We start from the raw sequence: 20,903 nt of genomic DNA on the forward strand, positions 1-20,903 counted from the left end.
AGCCTGCGCTAAAAGATACACTTGCGCTGAGATATACCCCTGAACGATGACAGCCAAATATATGCTCCGGAGACAACCAACAGACTAAGTGCCCGTGCCCCAGCGTGCGATGGCGGCTTATATCTGTGCTGACGGAGTCACCCAAAGCATCTGGGCAGTGGTTGTATAAGGTCGTCTTTACATGCAAATTGAAGCCAGTAAAGTAGAATATTGCTCTCTCTACTAACTTTCTGTCCTATGGTGATTACTACATGTCTCTTGCTGAATATGACTGAACAGTTTGGATGGATTGTTAACAGACATTATGGGTTCTTCTAAGGATAAGCTGGTACTGATATCATTCGGGGACAGAAATAATCGAGGTTGACGAGCAACAGCTTCAATTATATTATATAGGTGCTACATATCACTTGTCCCTTATCTGGCCTACCTCGGATGGCATAGAATGTGCCTGTGGTAGGTGGTAGGTAATGGGGTTACTATGGCTAATAACATAGGCACCAGCAAGACAACGAGCTTATGCGCGCCTATCACAATCATATATACGCCAATGATGATTTCTTCTACGCAGCCTTAGCAATTGCAATTGCAACTACGAATATCCCAGTGTTAAAGGTAATTGGTGCGGGTTAATTAATGTCAGATAGTTTGGCAGTTACCCAAGAAACATTCAACTTCATATGTAGGATTTGCCAAACTTTCATTATAAAAAGGCTTCCAGCCATGGCAAAAGAGTGGCTAAGTATTTCAAATTCTACATCCTGCCAATGCAGCTCTTTTAAGCTCACAAACGGGGAAGTGATTGTGGAGGGTTTCACCGTCTTTGGCAAACGAGCCAAATATGTCATAAGTTGAGGCACTTTGCCTTTGGGATAAAGACTCTAGAGAAAAGCCAAGGTAGATGCTGATAGAAACAAGAAATACTAAGAGAATCAAGATATCATTCTGCTACTATTCTGAAGGTAGAGCTTAAGATGGACCCTGTATGCAAATCAATGGGAAAAAATGACAACCCCTTTGCGCCACCCATTCGCCCAGTACAGTAGCACAAGAAAAAGAAAAGAAAAGAAAAAGAAAATTGGCCATGCCAGGCTTGCTCTCAATGAGCAGAGCCACAAATTATCCGAATCCATGAATATTGCATCTCGATGAACGACAATACCCTACCGCATGCCACTTTGCATCAATTGCTGGCGTAATAGCATAATTTGGCTTCTTTCCATGGGAGGCAAAGCATCAATAGCAGCCTGGGGCATGCTGAGGACTTGCTGAAGGAGCTCTTCCTGGCCGTGCATTGGGGCGGCAGGTTGAGCCGGGGGAGGGGCAAAAGGAGTGCCGGTGACAGGCGGTGTCGAAATTTGACCAGGAACACCGTACTGTTGGAATTGTTGGGGGGTTTGCTGTTGAGGGACTTGAGGAGGCTGGGCGGCCTGTTCGACGATGGAACCAAGCAGCTGGTATTCGACAAGATTCATAAGGAGCAGAGCCTGGAAGACGGCGTAGGCGAGCTGAGGCGCTTGGCGCAGCAGCTCAGTGGCACGCGCGGGGTCGGCAACCGCGAGAGCTTTCATTTGCGTCAGAACATCGAGCAATTGATTTGGTGGGAGAGAGGCGAGTGTGTGGGAGATGGCGTTGGGGCAGTCAATTTGAGGCGGGAGTTCCACGCCTGGAGGGAGAGGGGCAGCGGCGCTGAGCCTGGAATTTGTTGCTGCTGTGTGGAATCTTGGTTCATAATTGGTTGCGACTGCTGCGAGTAATCTGGGGGTATAGAATCCTTCTCGTTGTTGTGAGGCCAATCAACACGGATCTTGCGGCCCATGACTTCGTGATCGTTCAGGTTGCGCACCGCCGAGGCAGCGGCATCCGCGTCCGCAAAATCTGCAAATCCATAACCCTTGGGCTTGCCGGTCTCCGGGTTCATCATCAATCGGAACTTGGTAACGGTACCAGCTGTGCTGAGGATGTCTTTGACTTGTTCCTCAGTGAGGTCTAGAGAAAGATTAGCATCGCATAAATGAGACAGACAGCTGCGATAACATACTGTAGGGGATATTCCCCAGGAATACACTCTTCCCAGTCCGATCGGGCGCCATAATCGCGATAGGGAATGAAATGCGAGTGAGAAACGCAAAAGAAGTCCAGGCAAGCAATGGCAAGCAAAGAAACCCCAATTCTGCCCGACTTTCTCTCACCGCCCGCAACCTCACCTCATCCGCTTGAGCATCAGACTAAGTCCGTCCTCATCCATCTCTAATCCTCTCCGTGCACTTCCTCACATCATGTCTCAAAATCAACGGGAGGCGTGGGAGCGCCTGCAAGTTATGCTGTCCAAGCGCAAGGCCGGCTTCGGTGGCATGCCATCCGGTGGTGGCCGAGGAGGCATGGGACTTGTCGGCACACTCGTCCTGGCCGGTATTGGCACCTACGTCGCGTCAAATGCTCTGTTCAACGGTACGTTGGACTTACTTTCACAGGAAATCAAGCTTCTAACTAGTTCTTAGTGGACGGTGGTCACCGTGCCATCAAGTATTCACGCTTAGGTGGTGTTCAGAAGGAGATCTACAACGAAGGTATGAAAACTAACTAGCCGGACAAAGGAGCTTTCTCTCACATTTGGACAATTTTAGGCACTCACTTCCAAATTCCGTGGTTCGAAACCCCCATCATCTACGATGTCCGTGCGAAGCCTCGCAGCATCCCTTCCCTCACTGGTACCAAGGACTTGCAGATGGTGAATATCACCTGCCGTGTCCTCTCCAGACCCCGCGTGGATGCCCTCCCCCAGATCTACCGAACCCTTGGCCAAGATTTCGATGAGCGCGTTCTACCCTCAATCGTCAACGAGGTTCTGAAGAGCGTTGTTGCCCAGTTCAACGCCAGCCAGTTGATCACACAGCGTGAGAACGTCGCCCGTCTGGTGCGGGAGAACCTGGCTCGCCGGGCTGCCCGTTTCAACATTGCTCTTGACGATGTTTCCTTGACAGTACGTACCCTTTTTTTTTCTTACTCTAGCCCAAACAGCTTCTAACACAATTTCTCCTCACAGCACTTGACCTTCTCCCCCGAGTTCACCGCCGCCGTCGAGGCCAAGCAGGTCGCACAGCAAGACGCTCAGCGTGCTGCATTCATGGTCGACAAGGCCCGCCAAGAGAAGCAGGCCTTCATTGTCCGCGCACAGGGTGAGGCCCGCTCCGCCGAGCTTATTGGTGATGCCATCAAGAAGAGCAAGAGTTATATCGAGCTCCGAAAGATCGAAAATGCCCGCCAAGTTGCTCAGATTCTACATGAGAACGGTGGCAAGAACAAGCTTTACTTGGACAGCCAAGGATTGGGCCTGAATGTCCACTCCTTCAACGAGGAGGGCAAATAAATTCATTCCCCTTGATACTTAATGGCGCTGCGAGAAGGAATGTGAATTATTGTACAAATAGCTGGATTACCGAGCATCTGAATGTGGACTCTTCTCTATTTTTTTCCCCCAAGACTTTTTCAAACATAGTGATAAGTTTGTAGGTGGCTATAGATCACGGCTCATTTATATTTCCTGCATGCGGGGACGAAGGCGGCGAGTCGATTTTTCTGATTCGGAGGGGCACCACTTTTTTGGTTTGATAACAATTCAACACACTTGACTAGCATTGACTAGCAAGTATTACATTTCATTCGTGAGTATCGGTCAGAATAAATAGCCAAATCTTTCTCTTTTTTTGGCCAATAATTCTTCGCGAACCCCCACTAACAGCACTTAGATCATGCCCGAAGTCACAGACGATACCCCAGTTCACCTCTCCGAGGTCGACATCGACCTTGATGTGCAAGAGATCCTCCTTGCCGCATCACAGCATGACCAGTCCAAGCTGCGTCGCCTCCTCCGCACACAGTCTATGCTTCCCGACGCCGCAAACGTTAAAGACACCGAGACCGGCTTCTCACCTCTGCACGCCGCAATCGCTGCCTGTGAGCCCGATACAGAGACCGTCAACACCAATGGCGCGACCACCTCAGACTCGAACCCCAATGGCCTGGACGCCGAGGCTGTGAAAGCAGCAGTGGAGACTGTCAAGTTCCTCCTGCAGGAGGGTGCTATCTGGAACGATCTCGACGCGAACAACGAGACACCCGGCTGCATCGCGCGCCGAATTGGCGCTCTCGATCTTTACGAGTTGATCGTTGACGCAGGTGTTCGTGCAGAGTTGCTGCTGAACCGTCTCGACGCGTACGAAGAGCTATCCGATGGCGACGACGAAGAGGGCGAGGCCGAGGGTGAGATCGAGGGCGAGACAGCACCCGAACTCGTCGACGCCTCCGTCGAAACCACAACAGAAACCACAACCACAACCATCCCTGCCAATCCAGAGGTGTCCAACTCGCAGTATCTGGAGTCGCGCCTGAACATCCAGAATGACCGGATCCTGGACGCAGACCAGAATGGCGTGATGATGCGCTGGGAAAGCGATATCATGCGCAAGTCCGCGACAGCACTGCTCCCCACCCCCGGGCTGAAAGTTCTGAACATCGGCCACGGGATGGGTATTGTGGATGGATTCTTCCAGGAGCAAGGGCCGGCCGTTCATCACATTGTCGAAGCACATGAGGAGGTTGTTGAGGAGATGAAGCGACGCGGCTGGGATACTAAGCCTGGCGTTGTTATTCACCAGGGTCGCTGGCAGGATATTCTTCCTGGCCTTGTGGCGGCTGGGGAGACGTTCGATGCTATCTACTACGATACCTTTGCGGAGTCATACAGTGATTTCCGAGACTTCTTCTCTGAACAGGTCATTGGGCTATTGGAGCAAGAAGGCCGTTGGGGATTCTTTAATGGCATGGGTGCTGATCGTCAAATCTCTTATGATGTCTATCAGAAGGTCGCGGAGATGGATCTCTTCGAGGCTGGGTTTGACGTGCAGTGGGAGGAGATTGCTGTGCCCAAGTTGGAGGGTGAATGGGAGGGTGTGCGCCGGGCTTACTGGGTTGTGGATGATTATAGATTGCCCCTGTGCAAGTTCATGGATTAAGGGAGATACTGGATGATTTCATGGAAATTTGATGTTTAAAAAAGGACCCTGGATGTCTATGACTGAATACGACGCTTGAAAATGGTATAGAATGGCTAAAAGGAACAATGTACAAATGGTATCACAGCTGAATCAAATCCACCTCTGAGAAATCTGGAGGACTGCGGCTGAAGATCGTCCGACACTTGCCGTCTAGCGCCTGGTACTCATTGCTTATCCAGACATGTTTGCTGAAGCGTTGTGTTCGGTACACTTCGTCATCGCTTACGCCTAGATCATCACGCGGAATCCAGATGACAGGCCGCTTGGCGCGAAGGGCCTCGTGCTGGAAGGCACGTTGCACCAGCTGGTCACGCTCATCGGGCGTGAGGTCCTCTAATTCATCGTGGATACCAGCAAAGAGGGCTTGGCCAACTGTGTTGGGGCCTGGCCCCTGAGCCTCAGTATCCTGGGCCATCTTTTCCCGCATGTTCCGTAGTGTCGGCGTGGAGGGTGTTGAGTTCTGACCGAAATATTTAGACTTTCGATTTGATGAGTTGGATGCCCATGATGGACGTTTGCCTCCAAGCTTGGGTGTTGACAATAGATCTGAATTGTGTCGCTTCTGGTCTGGAAGATTGGTTTCCAGAGCTTTGAGCTCAATGTCCTCTCGTATTTCCTTGTTGTGCTGACGCTCTTGATGGTCATGCTTAGCAAGAGTGTGTTCATTATCATCCTCGTCATCTTCATCGTCAAGAGGGAGACCGAGGCGAGCGTGCTGAGCACGGCGGAACTCATCATCACGTCGAAGAGCATCATCTTCCAAGGTAATGGGCAGATACCTGATCAGTGGGCTAAACGCTTCGTTGAGAAGAATTTGGTAACCGGCCGTCAGGATCAGAACCACGATCATGCAAATAGCCTGCCCCTTGCAGGCGACATCGTCATTCTCGTCCCGAACCAAGAAGAACAAGCCGATCAGGCAGACTTCCATGATGTAAATTCCAGTGAATAGCTGGTTGATAGCTCGAGGGAAAAGAAGGCCACCAGTGTCAAAGCGAAACTTGGTAACGTAGAGTGTGTTATAGCGATAGACGAACCAGAACAGGCCGAATGTGATGACGTTGAAAACCAAAATCAGGGGTGCAATTACACAGTAAATTAAACCTTGGAGAATGTGAGTCAACCAATTCAAACAAAAAGACGAGACAACTTACCAATAGAGGCTAGGGTAGTATACACAGGGAAGAATGTGCCCCATTGCATCTGATTGAGGTTTGTTGTTCGTGCCCACTTCTTTCGGGCAGTAGAATCCATAATCGGAGCTAGGATGAACCAGCTCACTAGGCCAAATATTTGTACAAGGGCACCAGCACTCACGGACATGGCTTGCAGAATCATGTAAGAGAAGAAGTAGTTACTGGACTTTGGGATGTTCACTGCTAGGAGTTGCGGCCAGCTGGTCACATCAGTGACGTGCTCAATGATTGTCGAAAAACTGGAAGCGATGGTGACAACCAGGAACAGCTGCACAAACAGGAAGGCGAAGTAATAGTTTTGGACAGTGAGCTCAATGGACATGCCAGTAAAAAGGCCTTGCGTGCGGCTCAAGAAGCGAAGAATGAGGGGAAGTAGTGCCATCAGAATAGCCAAACACATCGCAGGAAGAATACCCTGGATGGCTGAAATGAACCAGTCTGGAAGTTTGCCAAGCCAGGCCAGCCAGGGGAATGCACCCTCCAGGTATGCTAATTGCGACAATAGTCCGGTGAACGCCACAGGGAACGCCCATCCAACAACCATTGCACACACTAGTGTGATGATTCCGAAGGAACGCAGGTATCGCTCCCACCATTTGATCGACATGTTATCCCAAATGACATCGTCAGGAGAGATTTCCACGACACGGGGTGCCATCTGCTTGGGAAGGTGGTGGCTGACTGATTGACAGGCCATATGGGCAGCGACTTGGTGATTGAACTGGATGAATGCCGAGTTCATCAAAGGGAACCGCTCATGATTCTGTTGGTCGATTTCAATCTCCAGATTCAGACGAGCGAGCTCTTTTCGACAATAATCGATAGTGTCAACCTTTTTGCCTACAAGCCAAAGCGAGGGCATCCAGCTCCAACCAAATATAGGTAGACGCATGGTATCCCGGTCCTTGGGCCGGATGTACTGTTTCCACAGCGGCTCTCCATAGTCTTCGTTGTCGAAATTTTCATTATAGGCGACGGGGTATTTTTCCCCTTCCATTTTGTCGCCCTCCTTTCGACCATCTTTGTGTTTTTCGTCCTTGTCCGGGTTATTGGGCCCATGGCGGGGTACATCCGTCACAGGTGTTTCAGGGGCAGTCAGTGGATATTCGTCAGCTTCGCGCACACCCTGCGATTTTGTATGAGAGGACATGCGTCTCCAGAAGGGTGGCTTCGCTGGAGTCGGTTGGTCACAGCACATAATGTCATCCTGGCCTGTATCCTGTCCTATTCTCCTGCCTTTCAAACTCAAGTGCTGACTTCGCCGTAGCCCTACTGGTTTGGTGGGCGTTGTAGCAGGCTGGCCGCCAGAGGCAAGAGAGTCATCTGGGACTGGTGGAGTGTTTGCACGAGGCGGGGAGATCTCTGTAGTTGCAGAATGATCGGGGCCTGGGGGCGGATTTGAACGGGGTGGGAGGATGTTGTCTGTTGTGGCAACGAAGCCTCCAGTCCGAGTCAAGGGCTTCTCGAAGCCTTGCTCAACCTTCTTGAAGCCCCCAAGCACTGTCTTGCCAAGCTTTCCCACACCTTGGCCAACTGCCCCAGCGGCATAGGCAGGGTCAAACACCCGTCGAGGTCCGTCCTCCGATCGTTTCTCTTGGGGACTTTCTGGCTGTCCATGGAGCATTTCTCGTACCGTGTGCGCTTGATGAGGATTACCGGAGCTGACACCAGCACTCATTGCCATTTGGGACGCCTGTTTGTCGGCCGCCTTTTCCTGTTGTTGCTCTTCGCTTGACTGGCTCTTTCCGGCCTTCTTTGCCTCCACCTTGGCCTTTTTGAGCTGTGCCTTTTTGCATTTTGCAATCAAATCTGTCTCGGCACTCTCTAGCTTCAGGGCAAGGTTGTTTCGTGCTTTGACTTTCTCATTCAAGTCGTCGAAGTTGCGATTGAGCCAGATATTTCGTACGCCTCCAGGGAACACATCGAAAAGCTTATCAAGGGCATCCATATTTAGCCAATCAGGCGGGATCGAAGTAACAAGTACGGTGGTAGCGGAAGCACGGAGTCGATGCTGGGGAGACGTTAAGTACGCCTGTCGCATGCGAATATAATTCCGAAGTTCATCAAAAAACACAGCACAGACATAAACAATAGCAATCACAGCCATCACCAGATGAGCCCAGTACCGACTCGTATGCTCGGGAGTTACGTTACCCCATGCTAACCGATCCAGACCAGTAACGGAATACCTATTGCCCGAATTGCCATGTATGTATGTCTGGCCCTTGCCACCAACCTGGTTAATTGGGAGTAGAACTGGTAAGATCAAGAGGCCGAGAGGAACGAAGATCTTCAGAAGCATGCGCAGATAGCGCAGGAAAAAGTATGCATCTAGTCCACATTTCTGGATGAATTCCGAGCGAGAGGTACGAAAGACCGGGACAACCCAACGGAAGATGCCTGGCGGCGATGGGTTTGTACGCTCTCTATCTGGTACCAAATAGGTTCGCGGTTGGCTGAATATCAATTCTTGGTCAGTTCAATGCCCCCGTTTTCCTTCCTGGTGGGATTTCAGGGGACTTACTATATACGGGTTAGCTTGCCCTTTAATAACAAAAAGAGGAGAAATTCAACGACGAAAACAACAACGGCCGTCGCCAGCGACGCCAGGAAAGTCGAGATGGAAACGCCTTCAGCGGTTCGGCCTTGGCCACCAGTGTGTTCCAGTGCCTCCTCCAAGCCCGAAGCCATGGCGATGAGTTCGGATATTGCCGAGCGAAACTAGAACGTGATCAGGGGTATCGAAGAAGCTGTCACCACACAAGAAGCATCACGAGGTTTAGGTGTAGGCACGAATGGATGTTGAACGTTGGACTAGGCAAGAGCTCGGTGATATGAGGGGGAAAATATCACAAAGAGAATCAAAATCCACTTGAAACTTTGTAGGGCGCCAACCTGATCAGCTGTGGGGGGGTAAGTGAAAGATAATGTCGAAATTGGTCTTTGATTAATATCCTGATTAATGAGGTGAGTGGCGCAAGGGTTGAGCTGGCAGTTCGATCAAGAAAGGAACACTGATGAACAGGGATGATTGGAGGAAACGTGGGAGCGCAGATCGAGGATGCATACAATGACATCAGGCGCTAGGTGAAACACCAAACAAGTCACGGCGGCTTTGGAGTCTAGTGAAAGGAGACAGATGATTCTTGCAAGTTAGCGCTTCAGAGTTTCATGTTCTATATTTATAACAAGGAATATGATTTCTGATCTAAGATATATTATTATTTGCACATGCATAGTACGGAGTACAGTAGTGAAGCTTTTTGATGAGTTGCCCTGGGAGGAAAAAAAAAAGGGAAAGAGCGGTGATTGGCTTATGTGTTGAAGGTGTGGCAGTGCATTGAGTGATAATGGATACATCAGCCACATCCCTGAAGAGCCAGGAACTACATGTGGCTGGAGAAAACACGTGGGCCCAAAGAGGAAACCACTTAACGCGTGAGTCGCGTCGACCGTGGCAGAAACCGCGTTCCGCCTACAGCTTTTTGCTCTCCCTTTCTTCACTTGTATCCCACACCAAACACCAACCCACCTGACCTTTGTCTGGTATCAACACATTAATTCATATCCACCATGTCGTCACCAGCACAAAGACGGAGGGGTCGCTCCTCCAAAAATTCAACTGCATCGCCTAGTTCTTCATCCCGACAGGAGCCTCCTAGCAGCCCGACTTTTCAAGCCACTCCCCGTGCCTCGAGACGTCTAATGGCCGAGGGTGTCGCACCCTCGTCGTCCCCTATATTTTTCCAATCATCTCCGACCAAGGGTAATAACGATGCTGAAACCCCAGACGAACGTATGGCCGATGCCAGTTCAACAGTAGATGATGGCGACAGAACACCACGAGGAAACCCCGGTGTGAGAGGTATGGATTTTATCTTAGCAGAGCAGTACTTTTTTTTTCCAATATAGATCCCTGACCTCCCATCAGACTCTTCTCCCATTCACTACATTCCAAGTTCTAGCCCAACTCGAGGCTTCGGTCGGTCTGATCTCCGTTCCGATATCCGCTCCGATGCATTGAGCACCGCCAGCAGCGGGTTATTTGTGTCACCCGGAGGCCAAGGCCGACGGGGTCCTCGTCGCAGTGATTTGCACTCCGGTGGCTACGGGTCTACTCCTAGTCGCCGTAACCGTGTGTTCGTTGATGCCAATGGAATCCCCACAGGTGATAACTTGCCTCGCTCTGATGCTACCTTCTCGAATATCAATCCTGGCACCTCCGAGGCTGAGGCCATGGCCGGAAACTCCACTCGTGTGATTTGGGGTACCAACATTTCTATCCAAGATTCAATGTCGGCATTCAAGAACTTCCTGTATAATTTCGCTACGAAATATCGCCTCTGGGCTGACGGCGCCACCGAGGACGAAACCAGACTTATGGGAGAATTAGCAGAGAGGCATGAGTGCATTATCATGTGTAACAACATGCGACGACTCGGTGTCACCACATTCAATCTCGATGCTGCTAATCTGAAGTCATACCCATTGACACGCAAGCTGTGGCACCAACTTTCCGCATATCCGCAAGAAATCATTCCTCTGATGGATCAAGCTTTGAAGGATGTGATGGTGGATCTAGCCCTTAAGGAAATGGATGTTCTTCGGTCAGAGAGCCAACGCGCTGCTCAACCTCGTGACCGACGTGGTCAGCCTATTCTCACCTCGGACAATGTGCTTCCTACTGCCGACGTGCCGGACCTGGTTGGTGAAGTGGAGGCAATGATCTTCAAGGTGCTCCCCTTCGGTCTGGATCAGACTGTGAACATGCGCGATCTCGATCCGGCCGATATGGACAAGCTGGTCAGCATCAAGGGATTGGTCATTCGTGCTACCCCCATCATCCCCGATATGAAAGAAGCCTTCTTCCGGTGCAGCGCCTGCAGCTATGGCGTGCAGGTCGACATTGATCGTGGCAGAATTGCCGAGCCCACCGTTTGCCCTAGGGACTCTTGCAAAGAGAAGAATTCCATGCAGCTCCTCCACAACCGTTGCTCCTTCTCTGATAAGCAAGTCATCAAACTCCAGGAGACCCCAGACAACATTCCTGATGGTCAGACTCCTCACTCGGTCTCTCTGTGTGTCTATGATGAGCTAGTCGATGTTTGCAAGGCCGGTGATCGTGTGGAGGTGACTGGTATCTTCCGATGCAACCCCATGCGTGTCAGCGCTCGTCAGCGCTCGCAGAAGTCCCTCTTTAAGACGTACATCGACGTTCTTCATGTGCAGAAGTTTGATCGTAAGAAGATGGGCATTGACATGTCCACAGTCGAGCAAGAAATGTCCGAGCAGGCAGCAGAAGCAGATCAGGCACGTAAAGTCTCGGCCGAAGAAGAAGAGAAGATTAAACGAACTGCTTCTCGTCCCGACATCTACGACCTGCTGTCGCGTTCTCTGGCGCCCAGCATCTACGAGATGGACGATGTGAAGAAGGGTATCTTGCTGCAGATGTTTGGAGGCACTAACAAGACCTTCCAAAAGGGAGGCAACCCACGCTACCGTGGCGATATCAACGTCCTTCTGTGTGGTGACCCCTCGACCTCCAAGTCCCAACTACTGCGCTATGTTCACAAAATTGCCCCGCGCGGTGTTTACACCAGTGGTAAGGGTTCGTCGGCTGTTGGTTTGACTGCCTACGTCACTCGTGACCCGGAGACTCGCCAAATGGTTCTAGAATCCGGTGCCTTGGTTCTGTCCGATGGTGGTGTTTGCTGTATTGATGAGTTCGATAAGATGAGTGATTCCACGCGCTCCGTCCTCCACGAGGTCATGGAACAGCAGACCGTCTCTATCGCTAAGGCGGGTATCATTACTACCTTGAACGCCCGAACATCCATCCTGGCCTCTGCCAACCCCATCGGCAGTAGATACAACCCTAAACTCGCTGTTCCGCAAAACATTGATCTGCCACCTAGTCTGCTCTCTCGTTTCGACTTGGTATACCTGGTCCTTGATCGTGTCGATGAGACTGAGGATCGTCGTCTGGCCAAGCACTTGGTCGGCATGTATCTCGAGGATAACCCTGAGAATGCCAGCTCACAGGAGATTCTGGTAAGTGACCTTTCCTGTGCGATGAATTAGAGAGATTTTTAACAATTCTATCTAGCCTATTGAATTCCTCACGGCCTACATCACATACGCCAAGACCAACTGTCACCCTGTGATCACCCCAGCTGCGGGTGCCGCACTCACCGATGCCTACGTGGCTATGCGCCAGCTAGGTGATGACATCCGCGCCCAAGAGCGCCGTATTACTGCCACCACTCGACAGCTGGAATCGATGATCCGACTTTCTGAGGCGCACGCGCGCATGCGTCTGTCCCCCGAGGTCACCGTTGGCGATGTCGAGGAAGCCGTTCGTCTCATCCGCTCTGCCATCAAGGCGGCCGCCACCGATGCCCGAACCGGTCTTATCGATATGGGCCTTTTGACCGAAGGCAGCAGCGCCGCCGACCGCCGTCTACGCGACGATCTGAAGAAAGCGGTGCTGGCCCGCCTTGATGAACGTGGCGGTGTTTCTGGTGGTGCGGTCCGCTGGACTGACCTGTATCGCGACGTGAGCGAACAGAGCGATAACAAGCTTGACCACCAGCAGTTCGGTGATGTGGTGCGCTCGCTGGAGACGGAGGGTGCCGTGAATGTCTTCGGTGAGGGTCCTCGTCGCAGTATCCGCCGGGCGGCCATGAGCATGTCCTAGGGGGCCCCGATGATACCATGATGTGATGATAGATTAGGCTGCATGTCATCTCTGACTGAGGGTGTTCTGGCGTTCGTGTTTTTATGGATAATGCTATGGGATTCCTTCCCAGAATTTTTGTATATTGTAGATTCGATTCATAATACTTTTCAACTTTCTCATTTCCTAAAATCGCTTCGAAATTACATCTTAAAAAGGAGCTATCACATGCATCTAGACCCCTTACGGGCAATGCCACAGGAGGGGCGATCGTCTTGCAGAGTTATATCCCTGTCTAAGTACAAAGATGGAATTAGAGAGCATCTTTGGACGTGAGGATTGGAATATGTGGTAGTCTTGGTATTTTCTCGGAGATATAAATAAACAACCATACGAAAGAAACAGGAACAGAGTCCTGGAAGTGCTGGAGGTCCTAGAGGTAAACACCCGCAGACTAACAGACTGCCCACGTGCGCCCATGACTGGCCAGATTGTTAACGTCACCAAGGGGTGGATGTATTGCGAATACATAATTACCATACCAAAATTACCAAAGTACATCTAGATCGTCATGACCATTCTCATTATAACCAACATACAACATCTTGATCGAGATTTGGAACTACATAAAACAAAATCAGATATTGAAATGTCATTCCGTAGCTATCTGGCAAGCGAAAGTCCCCAATCTTAACAATCTGTATCATATCGTCTCTCCTCGACTAATTGCACGCACCCGCTTTGATGACATGGGGCCGTCACCCGCTAGTCATCGGACTAGCCGAGTTCGGGAGACCCATATCTCTTGGGACTTCTGTTCGGAGAGCTACAACCCTCCAATTTTGGCTTCCCTGCTCCCCTCACCGGGATATTTTTCTTTCTTCTCTCCTCCCGTCATGAGCTTGGGATAAACCTCAATTCCTCACAATTTTCCCTGCCCACCATGAGGTGTGTAACTCCTATCCTCCAGTCATTGCCAATTCCCCCCCCCGCGCTTTTAGCATACTAATCCAATTGTTCCATAGGTTCGGTGAATATCTCCGTTCTTCCATGATCAAGGAATACTATCCTTACTACATTGCCTATGACGAGCTTAAGAAAGCTCTCAAGACTGATTTTGTCGACGAGCCAACCTCCGATAACACCAAGCCCGCCCGCAAAGAATGGACAGAGGAGGATGAGACACACTTCGTTTCCTTGCTCGAGAGCGAGTTAGAGAAGGTATTCCTATTCCAGAAGCGCAAGAGCGAAGAGATTGTCGCCCGTATTCAAGAAAGCGAGGTCGAAGTGAACGATGTTGTCTCCCGCCTGGAGAACTCGGCCGATTCCCGTCGCCAGAGTACTCGAAGCGCTCGCTCCGTGCCCACCGATGCAGATTTCTTGATGCTTGAGCAGGTGCTCAGCGATATCATTGCCGATGTTCACGACCTGGCCAAATTCACTCAATTGAACTACACGGGCTTCCAGAAGATCATCAAGAAGCATGACGTATGTTTTCCTTTCCAATTTTCAAGTCGGCCCCCAATCCCCTAACAATCGCACAGAAACAAACTCATTGGTACCTCAAGCCAGTCTTCGCGACACGTCTGAAGGCTAAGCCTTTCTTCAAGGATAATTACGACGCTTTTGTGATTAAACTATCCAAGTTGTATGACCTAGTCCGGACCAAGGGTAACCCGGTCAAAGGTGACGCCTCCGCCGGTGGCACCCAACAAAACTTTGTGCGTCAAACCACAAAATATTGGGTCCACCGGGATAATATAACGGAATTGAAGCTGGTGATCTTGAAGCACTTGCCAGTGTTAGTCTTCAATGCCAGCAAGGAATTTGAAGAGAAGGACACGGCCATCTCCTCCATCTACTTTGACAACACCGACACCTGGGAACTGTATCAGGGTCGCCTGAAGAAAACAGAGGGTGCTGAGGCAATTCGACTGCGTTGGTATGGTGGGATGGAAAGTGACCAGATCTTCGTGGAGCGAAAAACACACCGCGAGGACTGGACAGGAGAAAAGTCCGTCAAGGCGCGTTTTGTGCTCAAAGAAAAAAACGTGAACGCCTATCTCAATGGCCGCATGACGGTTGAGCAGGTCTTCGACAAGATGCGCAAGGAGGGTAAGAAGAGCCCGTCGGAGATTGACGATTTGGAGCAATTAGCCCGCGAGATTCAGTACCGCGTCATTACTCGCCGCTTGGTGCCTGTCACCCGTACTTTCTACCACCGCACTGCCTTTCAACTGCCGGGTGATGCTCGTGTTCGAATCTCTCTTGACACGGAACTGACCATGATCAGAGAGGATAACCTGGACGGCCGCCAACGGGCTGGAAACAACTGGCGTCGTATGGATATCGGAGTCGACTACCCATTTTCCCAGCTACCTCCCGAGGATATTGACCGGTTCCCCTATGCTGTGCTGGAGGTGAAACTACAGACCCAGGCAGGCCAGGAACCTCCTCAGTGGATTCGCGACTTGACTTCCAGTCACTTGGTTGAGGCAGTCCCGAAATTCAGTAAATTCATCCACGGAACAGCGACCCTGTTCCCTACTCGCATCAACCTTCTTCCATTCTGGTTCCCGCAGATGGGTGTAGACATCCGCAAACCTGCCACCCGCCAATTCGGTATCCACAGACCGCCAGCGAGTACCTCGATATCCGCCAATGATGACGATTCGGATGATGACGAAAGCCCGAGTCCGCAAGAAAGTGCACTAGACGGACAGCATACAGAGCATCAAAATGGATTGTTTGAAACCAATGGCAACGAATTGGATATCGAAGAACGCATTGCCGCCCAGCCCCTGCCCGGCGACGAAGACTACCCCTTGTACGACTCGGACGACGAATCGGTATATTCCGACGAACTCGAAGAAGCTCGTCGCATAGGCGGTGCTTACTACGCGCAGCAGTTGGCCAAACACTACCTCTCTCGGGCTGGCCACGCTGTCGCACATGGTCTTATGGCGATAATCCCCCGGCCGCGTCCAACATCCCTGCCTCCCCCGAACAGCGTGGTATCGCTGTTTTGAGCAACCACCAACGAACCCTACAGCGATTCCAGGCTCCCCCGGGTAAACGTAAGTTTCACCTCCATGCTATTACGTGCATCACCCAAACTAACACCAAACTAGGCATCTTCGTTCCCATCCGCGTGGAACCAAAAGTCTACTTCGCCGCCGAGAGAACTTTCCTCTCCTGGTTAGAATTCTCCATCATCCTCGGTGGAATTGCCGCAACACTCTTAAACTTCGGCTCTGACTCAGCCACCCTCGTCTCATCCTGGGCCTTCACCATCCTCGCCGCCGGCGCCCTCGTCTACAGTCTCTTCCTGTACATCTGGCGCGTCGACAAGATCCGCAAGCGTCGCGACGTGAAGCGCGTCTACTACGAGCGCTGGGGTCCGACGGTTGTCAGCATCGGTCTCGTCGTGATCATCTTGATTAACTTTGCGCTGCGCGTGCGCGCTGGTGGGTTTATGGCTGCGCCGGGGTCAGAGGGCGAGCCGAGACATGGCAAGCATGGCGAACTGTAAAACTGTTCATTTGTTTGGAAAAGAAGAACCGAACCCGTTCTCTTTATCTCTTTTGGGAGTTTTATCACTTTCTATACTGCTGTTGAGGTCTTATCTTTGTATCTACTGGTGTTCGGGTTGGGGCGTTGGGGGATTGTAAATCATGTACAAACCGCATACATACTTTTGCATATATGAGAATAACACTCGATTGGTGCCAAAGTTCTGGTTTCCTTCTATTTTGAAGATCTTGTTGACCTGGAGATATAACATACGAAGTATTCAGGGTTCATATGTAACCATTTATACATACAGGACTCAAATGAAAAAGACTTAATTTGGGGTATACATCATAACAAAATCCAACGCTGCCAACCGTAGCCATCGAGGCTATGTACGTGAAAAGAAACGCTCATTCATTCCTCCAACTCGATCTGCATCTCCCGCTCTAGAAAATAGCCCTCGTCAGTATATCTCCGAAACAAATTCTCCAAAGAGTACAACATACCCCAGATCTTAATTGCATGCGCAACAATTGTCTCAGCCTTATTCAACAATTTTGCAGAATACCTCTCCGTCTCTGTCGGATAGAGTTGACTCTTCTGCGCTTTGCGAGGATTGGCCTAGCCATACGAGAGACGCGTTAGCAGGTGATCATACACATACACACCCAGGCGTAATGCCCAAGAGACAAGCAGGAACAATGCCAGAAAAAATGCCCAAACATACCATCATAAGAACAGGAACTAAATCTTTCGGCTCAGCCTCAGCCAAAGCCCTTAGATTCCTAAATCCATTGTCCCTAAGTAACCTCGCCGTCCAACTCTTGACAAAAGTAACCTGTGCCATCTCGAGCAGGTCCGCGCGCGCGCCAGCCTCGAGTCTATCGCGCATGTGATCCAACACGGCAGCCATCATGCCCCAGTTCATACGTTGGCAGAATTTGACGATGCCGGCGGCGAAACCGTGGCACTGCTGTGCTAGGGTTTGGACTGTGCCGCGGGGGATGTTGTAGCGGTGGGCTATTGTTGAGAGGGGTATTTCGTTGCTGAGATCGCGGAGTTGAAAGGCTGTGTAAGCTCGGCGGTAGATGCGGGCTTGGTTTATTTGGGCTGGGGTTGTTTCTTTCAGGGAGGCGCCTGATTGGACCCTGGTGGTTGGGTGTTAGTTTGGGATTAGGTCGGGTTGGGAGTGTGTGTAGGATGGATGGAGTAGGGAGGGGAAGGGGTACGAGACGTACATTGTGTTGACGAAACCAGGTTGGACTCCGACGAATTGTAGAGCGCGGAGACCGCTCTCATCTAGCCTGTCTAATTGATCGCGGAAGATTTGCCAATCGATGGGGGTGTTCATTGCTGCTTGGAGCGGGGTGAACATGTAGAAGATGTGCATGTCACCGTCCATGACGAAGGCCTGTAATGCTCTTTTCAGCTCTTCGTGAACGAAAAGGCCGTCTTCGGGGGAAAATGACGAGGCCACGACTGCCTGTCCTAACGGCGTGGCTTCGTAGGATTCGTCATCTCGGAAAATGAGAAGTTCTTCGTCGACTAGTTCCTGGAGAGCGGATTTCATGATGGTGTATGCGATCTTTTTGTCCAATGAGCGGTAAAGAAGCGTGCATCGAACATATTCTTTGATTGCTTCGCAGCCGGATACTAGTCCTGTTGCTACAGCTTCGAGCAAAGCCCTTTAGGATGTGAGCGAATGATTCGGGGGAAATAATATAGGGATGGACGAGGAATACATACCGCTTGAGGCCTCTTTTCTCCGGTGCCAGGCAGCTCTCAATGGCTGGCATGTCAGCGTCCAACAGATCGCAAACAGCCTGCATATCAGCTTTCACGCAGATCAGATAAGTTTCGCCGGCATTGTCTTTGCCCTTCCGGCCAGCACGACCGCACATTTGACGACTGTTTGTTGTCAGCTTCCACTCCTCATTCCCGGGATGGGGCCACATACAGCATAGCTGGACCTACTAGTTCACGGCCCATGCGCGCACCATTGATGATAACTCGTCTCGCAGGGAGGTTGACACCAGCAGCAAGACTACATGTGGCCACGAGGACTTTTATCACACCTTGGTCATAGGCCTGTGCAATTAGCTCCCGCTCTTCGGTGGTCATGCCCGCATCTAAATGGTCATCAGTAAAAGTGAGAGCTCTATCATGAATGTTAGAGAACTCACTGTGAAACCCTGTTCCTCTGATGATTGTTGTTTCCAAAGCTGGGTCCAGCCCACAGGCAAGACTCCGCAGTTCTGCAAGAAGGTCAAGTCGCTTGTTCAACTCTTCGGGCTCCGCTGGCGGCATTGCTTCACCGATAGTCGCAGCATGAAGCTGGCATGCGCTCCGGCTACCACAAAACACCAATGATCCAAACCCAGCGGCTGTAGTTTCGACTGCTAACGCTACCATGGCATTTGTGGCGGAGTTACTGAGCTGCTTGAAGGTAGAAGGTTCAATGATTCGGTGGGGAGGAATGGTGTCGTGTAAAGACGCAGCAGCAGTCAGTTTAGATGCCGTTTGGAACAATTGTCTCGAGGTTGCAGCTGGATAGATTCCATTCTCGTATACCAAGTATTCATCGATGGGGATTGGTCTGTAAGTGGAGATGTAGAACTTGGCGTTCATCCATTGTGCCAACATCTCGGTGTTCTGTAGACCCGTTAGAGTAGTCCACCGAAGGGTTGAACCATAGACTCACGGAAAGGGTGGCACTCATTCCAACAATCTGGATGTCCTGCTGTAATAAAAGCAGCTTCGTGACCATCAATTCCAATAGATAGCCCCGGTGTTCGTCATCGAGCATATGTAACTCGTCGAGAACCACGACTCCCAATTCTCCAATACTACACTCTTCGATTGCGCTGTTTATCAACGAATTGGCCTAATTTAAGGAACATCAGAAGTCTGCAAGCAACACGGAAGGCCAAGCGCGCGTACCTTCTCTATCGTACAAACAGCAATATCAGTATCAGCCCAAGTGGCCGTCGTCCGACTTCCACCAAAGAAGCCGGTCACTCTGATCGTCTTGTGCAATTGCTTCCATCGCCGAGGGAACTTAGAGTCATTTTCATCATGCGGGACATTTCTCTCCACGTCCTGCACAATGCGACGCATCCACTTGAGCTTCTCTTGAACCAAAGCAACATAAGGCAAAACCAATAGCGCTTTACGTCCTGGATTTTCAATAATACGTTTCAAAAGCAGAACATCCGCAACAAGGGATTTTCCACCGCCCGTCGGCGCCGTGTAGACTAAATGACGTTCACCAGAAAGCAGGCCCCTCGCCAACAGACACGACGCCTGCCACGGGTAGATACTTCTAACACCGAGCGCGGCAAAATTGGCCGTGAGTGTGGGCGGTAAGCCATACTTCGGGTTAGACAGGGAGAGCAGAGGGTTCTGACTGGAAGGCGGGGCAATCGATGCAGCCACAGCCTTCTGAGGATCATCCGGGGATGACTCCGCGCCCGCGCCGAGATGAATCCTGCTGGCGGTCAAGCGATGGACGGGGGTGGCTAGTAGGTCCCGGGCAGATTGCAGCGGAACTGATTCCAGTATGTCTGGATTGACATTTTGGCGAGGGAAGGTAGCTTGCTTTACTATTGGGCCGGGTGGGATATCGGGAACCTGCTCTGTGGGCTCTGTCGGTCGCTTCTGTCCTGCCACGGGCGCTACGTGATACGCTTGTCGACGGGCGATATCAATGGATGTCTGGAACCGAGACTGGACTTGACCCGATGTCGACATGCCTTTTAACACAGTTCGGCCATTCGTCTAGGGAGGGAAGAAGGCCAGAGTTTGATTCAATCCAAATTGGCCATCTCTCTGATTTTTGAATATTTGTTTAATATTTGGTGTTCTTTCCCCATGTTTTTGGTTCTACGCGGCTTGGTCTTTGCCTGAGGCGCGATAGATTATATCAGCGGCTATGTCATCCGCTCAGACCACCTGCCCAGGCCAAGGCTGTCTTGACTTGATGTTCCTGAGACGATCGCTGCGTTTCCAATGTACGTATTGCGGGATTATTTTTTCCTATTGCATGCTTTCATGCTCTACATGCTCTGCATGAATTACACTGTATGTTCCGATATGGCACTCCCTTGCTCGGGAACCTACAAGATCGTACTTTGTGTGGAGGCTCGTGTGGATGCCGTTCTTCCAAGCCCTGAAACCCTTCTGACTATCTGGTAAAAGCGCACAACGATCTAAAATCGATAATCATAGCCCCATGTCAACGCCTAGAAACGATTGGGGCGATTTTGTCTACTCTCGTAAGTCGGAGCCGAAAAGGGTCGGCTGACAATCTGGGGCCAACGGTGATGGATCTGCCTCGCGGCTAGACATCGTGGCAACCTGTGAACCTAACCACGTAGATGGATGATTAGGTTGACCCGCACTGGGGAGAAGAGAAGAACAACTTTTGGGGGGAAACGCAAAAATTCCAACATTGGGTGTCCG

General features: G+C 50.9%; 7 protein-coding genes across 7 annotated transcripts; 4 read left to right on the forward strand and 3 right to left on the reverse strand.

The window, feature by feature from the left end:
• Positions 1 to 1,163: 1,163 nt before the first annotated feature.
• Positions 1,164 to 2,093, reverse strand: N7500_002922 (putative polyadenylation factor subunit CstF64; the record flags this gene model as incomplete). Its single annotated transcript, XM_056674068.1, has 3 exons — positions 1,164 to 1,695; positions 1,746 to 1,989; positions 2,042 to 2,093. 3 exons carry the CDS (start codon positions 2,091 to 2,093, stop codon positions 1,164 to 1,166), a joined length of 828 nt encoding a protein of 275 aa, XP_056534593.1.
• A 186-nt stretch (positions 2,094 to 2,279) lies between these two features.
• N7500_002923 (prohibitin subunit PHB2) lies at positions 2,280 to 3,370 on the forward strand (the record flags this gene model as incomplete). Its single annotated transcript, XM_056674069.1, has 4 exons — positions 2,280 to 2,451; positions 2,502 to 2,570; positions 2,628 to 2,983; positions 3,047 to 3,370. The coding sequence occupies 4 exons, from the start codon at positions 2,280 to 2,282 to the stop codon at positions 3,368 to 3,370; spliced, it is 921 nt and encodes a 306-aa protein (XP_056534594.1).
• Positions 3,371 to 3,752: 382 nt separating this feature from the next.
• On the forward strand, positions 3,753 to 5,015 carry rmt2 (protein-arginine N5-methyltransferase; the record flags this gene model as incomplete). The annotated part of the gene is made up of 1 exon (XM_056674070.1): positions 3,753 to 5,015. One exon carries the CDS (start codon positions 3,753 to 3,755, stop codon positions 5,013 to 5,015), a length of 1,263 nt encoding a protein of 420 aa, XP_056534595.1.
• A 121-nt stretch (positions 5,016 to 5,136) lies between these two features.
• Positions 5,137 to 8,944, reverse strand: N7500_002925 (putative DUF221 domain protein; the record flags this gene model as incomplete). Its single annotated transcript, XM_056674071.1, has 3 exons — positions 5,137 to 6,161; positions 6,212 to 8,709; positions 8,778 to 8,944. The coding sequence occupies 3 exons, from the start codon at positions 8,942 to 8,944 to the stop codon at positions 5,137 to 5,139; spliced, it is 3,690 nt and encodes a 1,229-aa protein (XP_056534596.1).
• Positions 8,945 to 9,826: 882 nt separating this feature from the next.
• N7500_002926 (MCM DNA helicase complex subunit MCM4) lies at positions 9,827 to 12,950 on the forward strand (the record flags this gene model as incomplete). Its single annotated transcript, XM_056674072.1, has 3 exons — positions 9,827 to 10,111; positions 10,166 to 12,304; positions 12,360 to 12,950. The coding sequence occupies 3 exons, from the start codon at positions 9,827 to 9,829 to the stop codon at positions 12,948 to 12,950; spliced, it is 3,015 nt and encodes a 1,004-aa protein (XP_056534597.1).
• Positions 12,951 to 13,872: 922 nt separating this feature from the next.
• vtc4 (putative vacuolar transporter chaperone (Vtc4)) lies at positions 13,873 to 16,461 on the forward strand (the record flags this gene model as incomplete). Its single annotated transcript, XM_056674073.1, has 5 exons — positions 13,873 to 13,877; positions 13,955 to 14,417; positions 14,474 to 15,943; positions 15,982 to 16,006; positions 16,061 to 16,461. 5 exons carry the CDS (start codon positions 13,873 to 13,875, stop codon positions 16,459 to 16,461), a joined length of 2,364 nt encoding a protein of 787 aa, XP_056534598.1.
• Positions 16,462 to 16,856: 395 nt separating this feature from the next.
• Positions 16,857 to 20,192, reverse strand: N7500_002928 (DEAD/DEAH box helicase; the record flags this gene model as incomplete). The annotated part of the gene is made up of 9 exons (XM_056674074.1): positions 16,857 to 16,888; positions 16,949 to 17,063; positions 17,170 to 17,590; positions 17,681 to 18,127; positions 18,189 to 18,350; positions 18,400 to 18,571; positions 18,626 to 19,094; positions 19,144 to 19,326; positions 19,383 to 20,192. 9 exons carry the CDS (start codon positions 20,190 to 20,192, stop codon positions 16,857 to 16,859), a joined length of 2,811 nt encoding a protein of 936 aa, XP_056534599.1.
• Positions 20,193 to 20,903: the final 711 nt, after the last annotated feature.

This window comes from Penicillium coprophilum (genome assembly GCF_028826855.1).
Source record: "Penicillium coprophilum strain IBT 35676 chromosome Unknown utg000002l_segment0_segment1, whole genome shotgun sequence".
Lineage (NCBI taxonomy): Eukaryota > Fungi > Ascomycota > Eurotiomycetes > Eurotiales > Aspergillaceae > Penicillium > Penicillium coprophilum.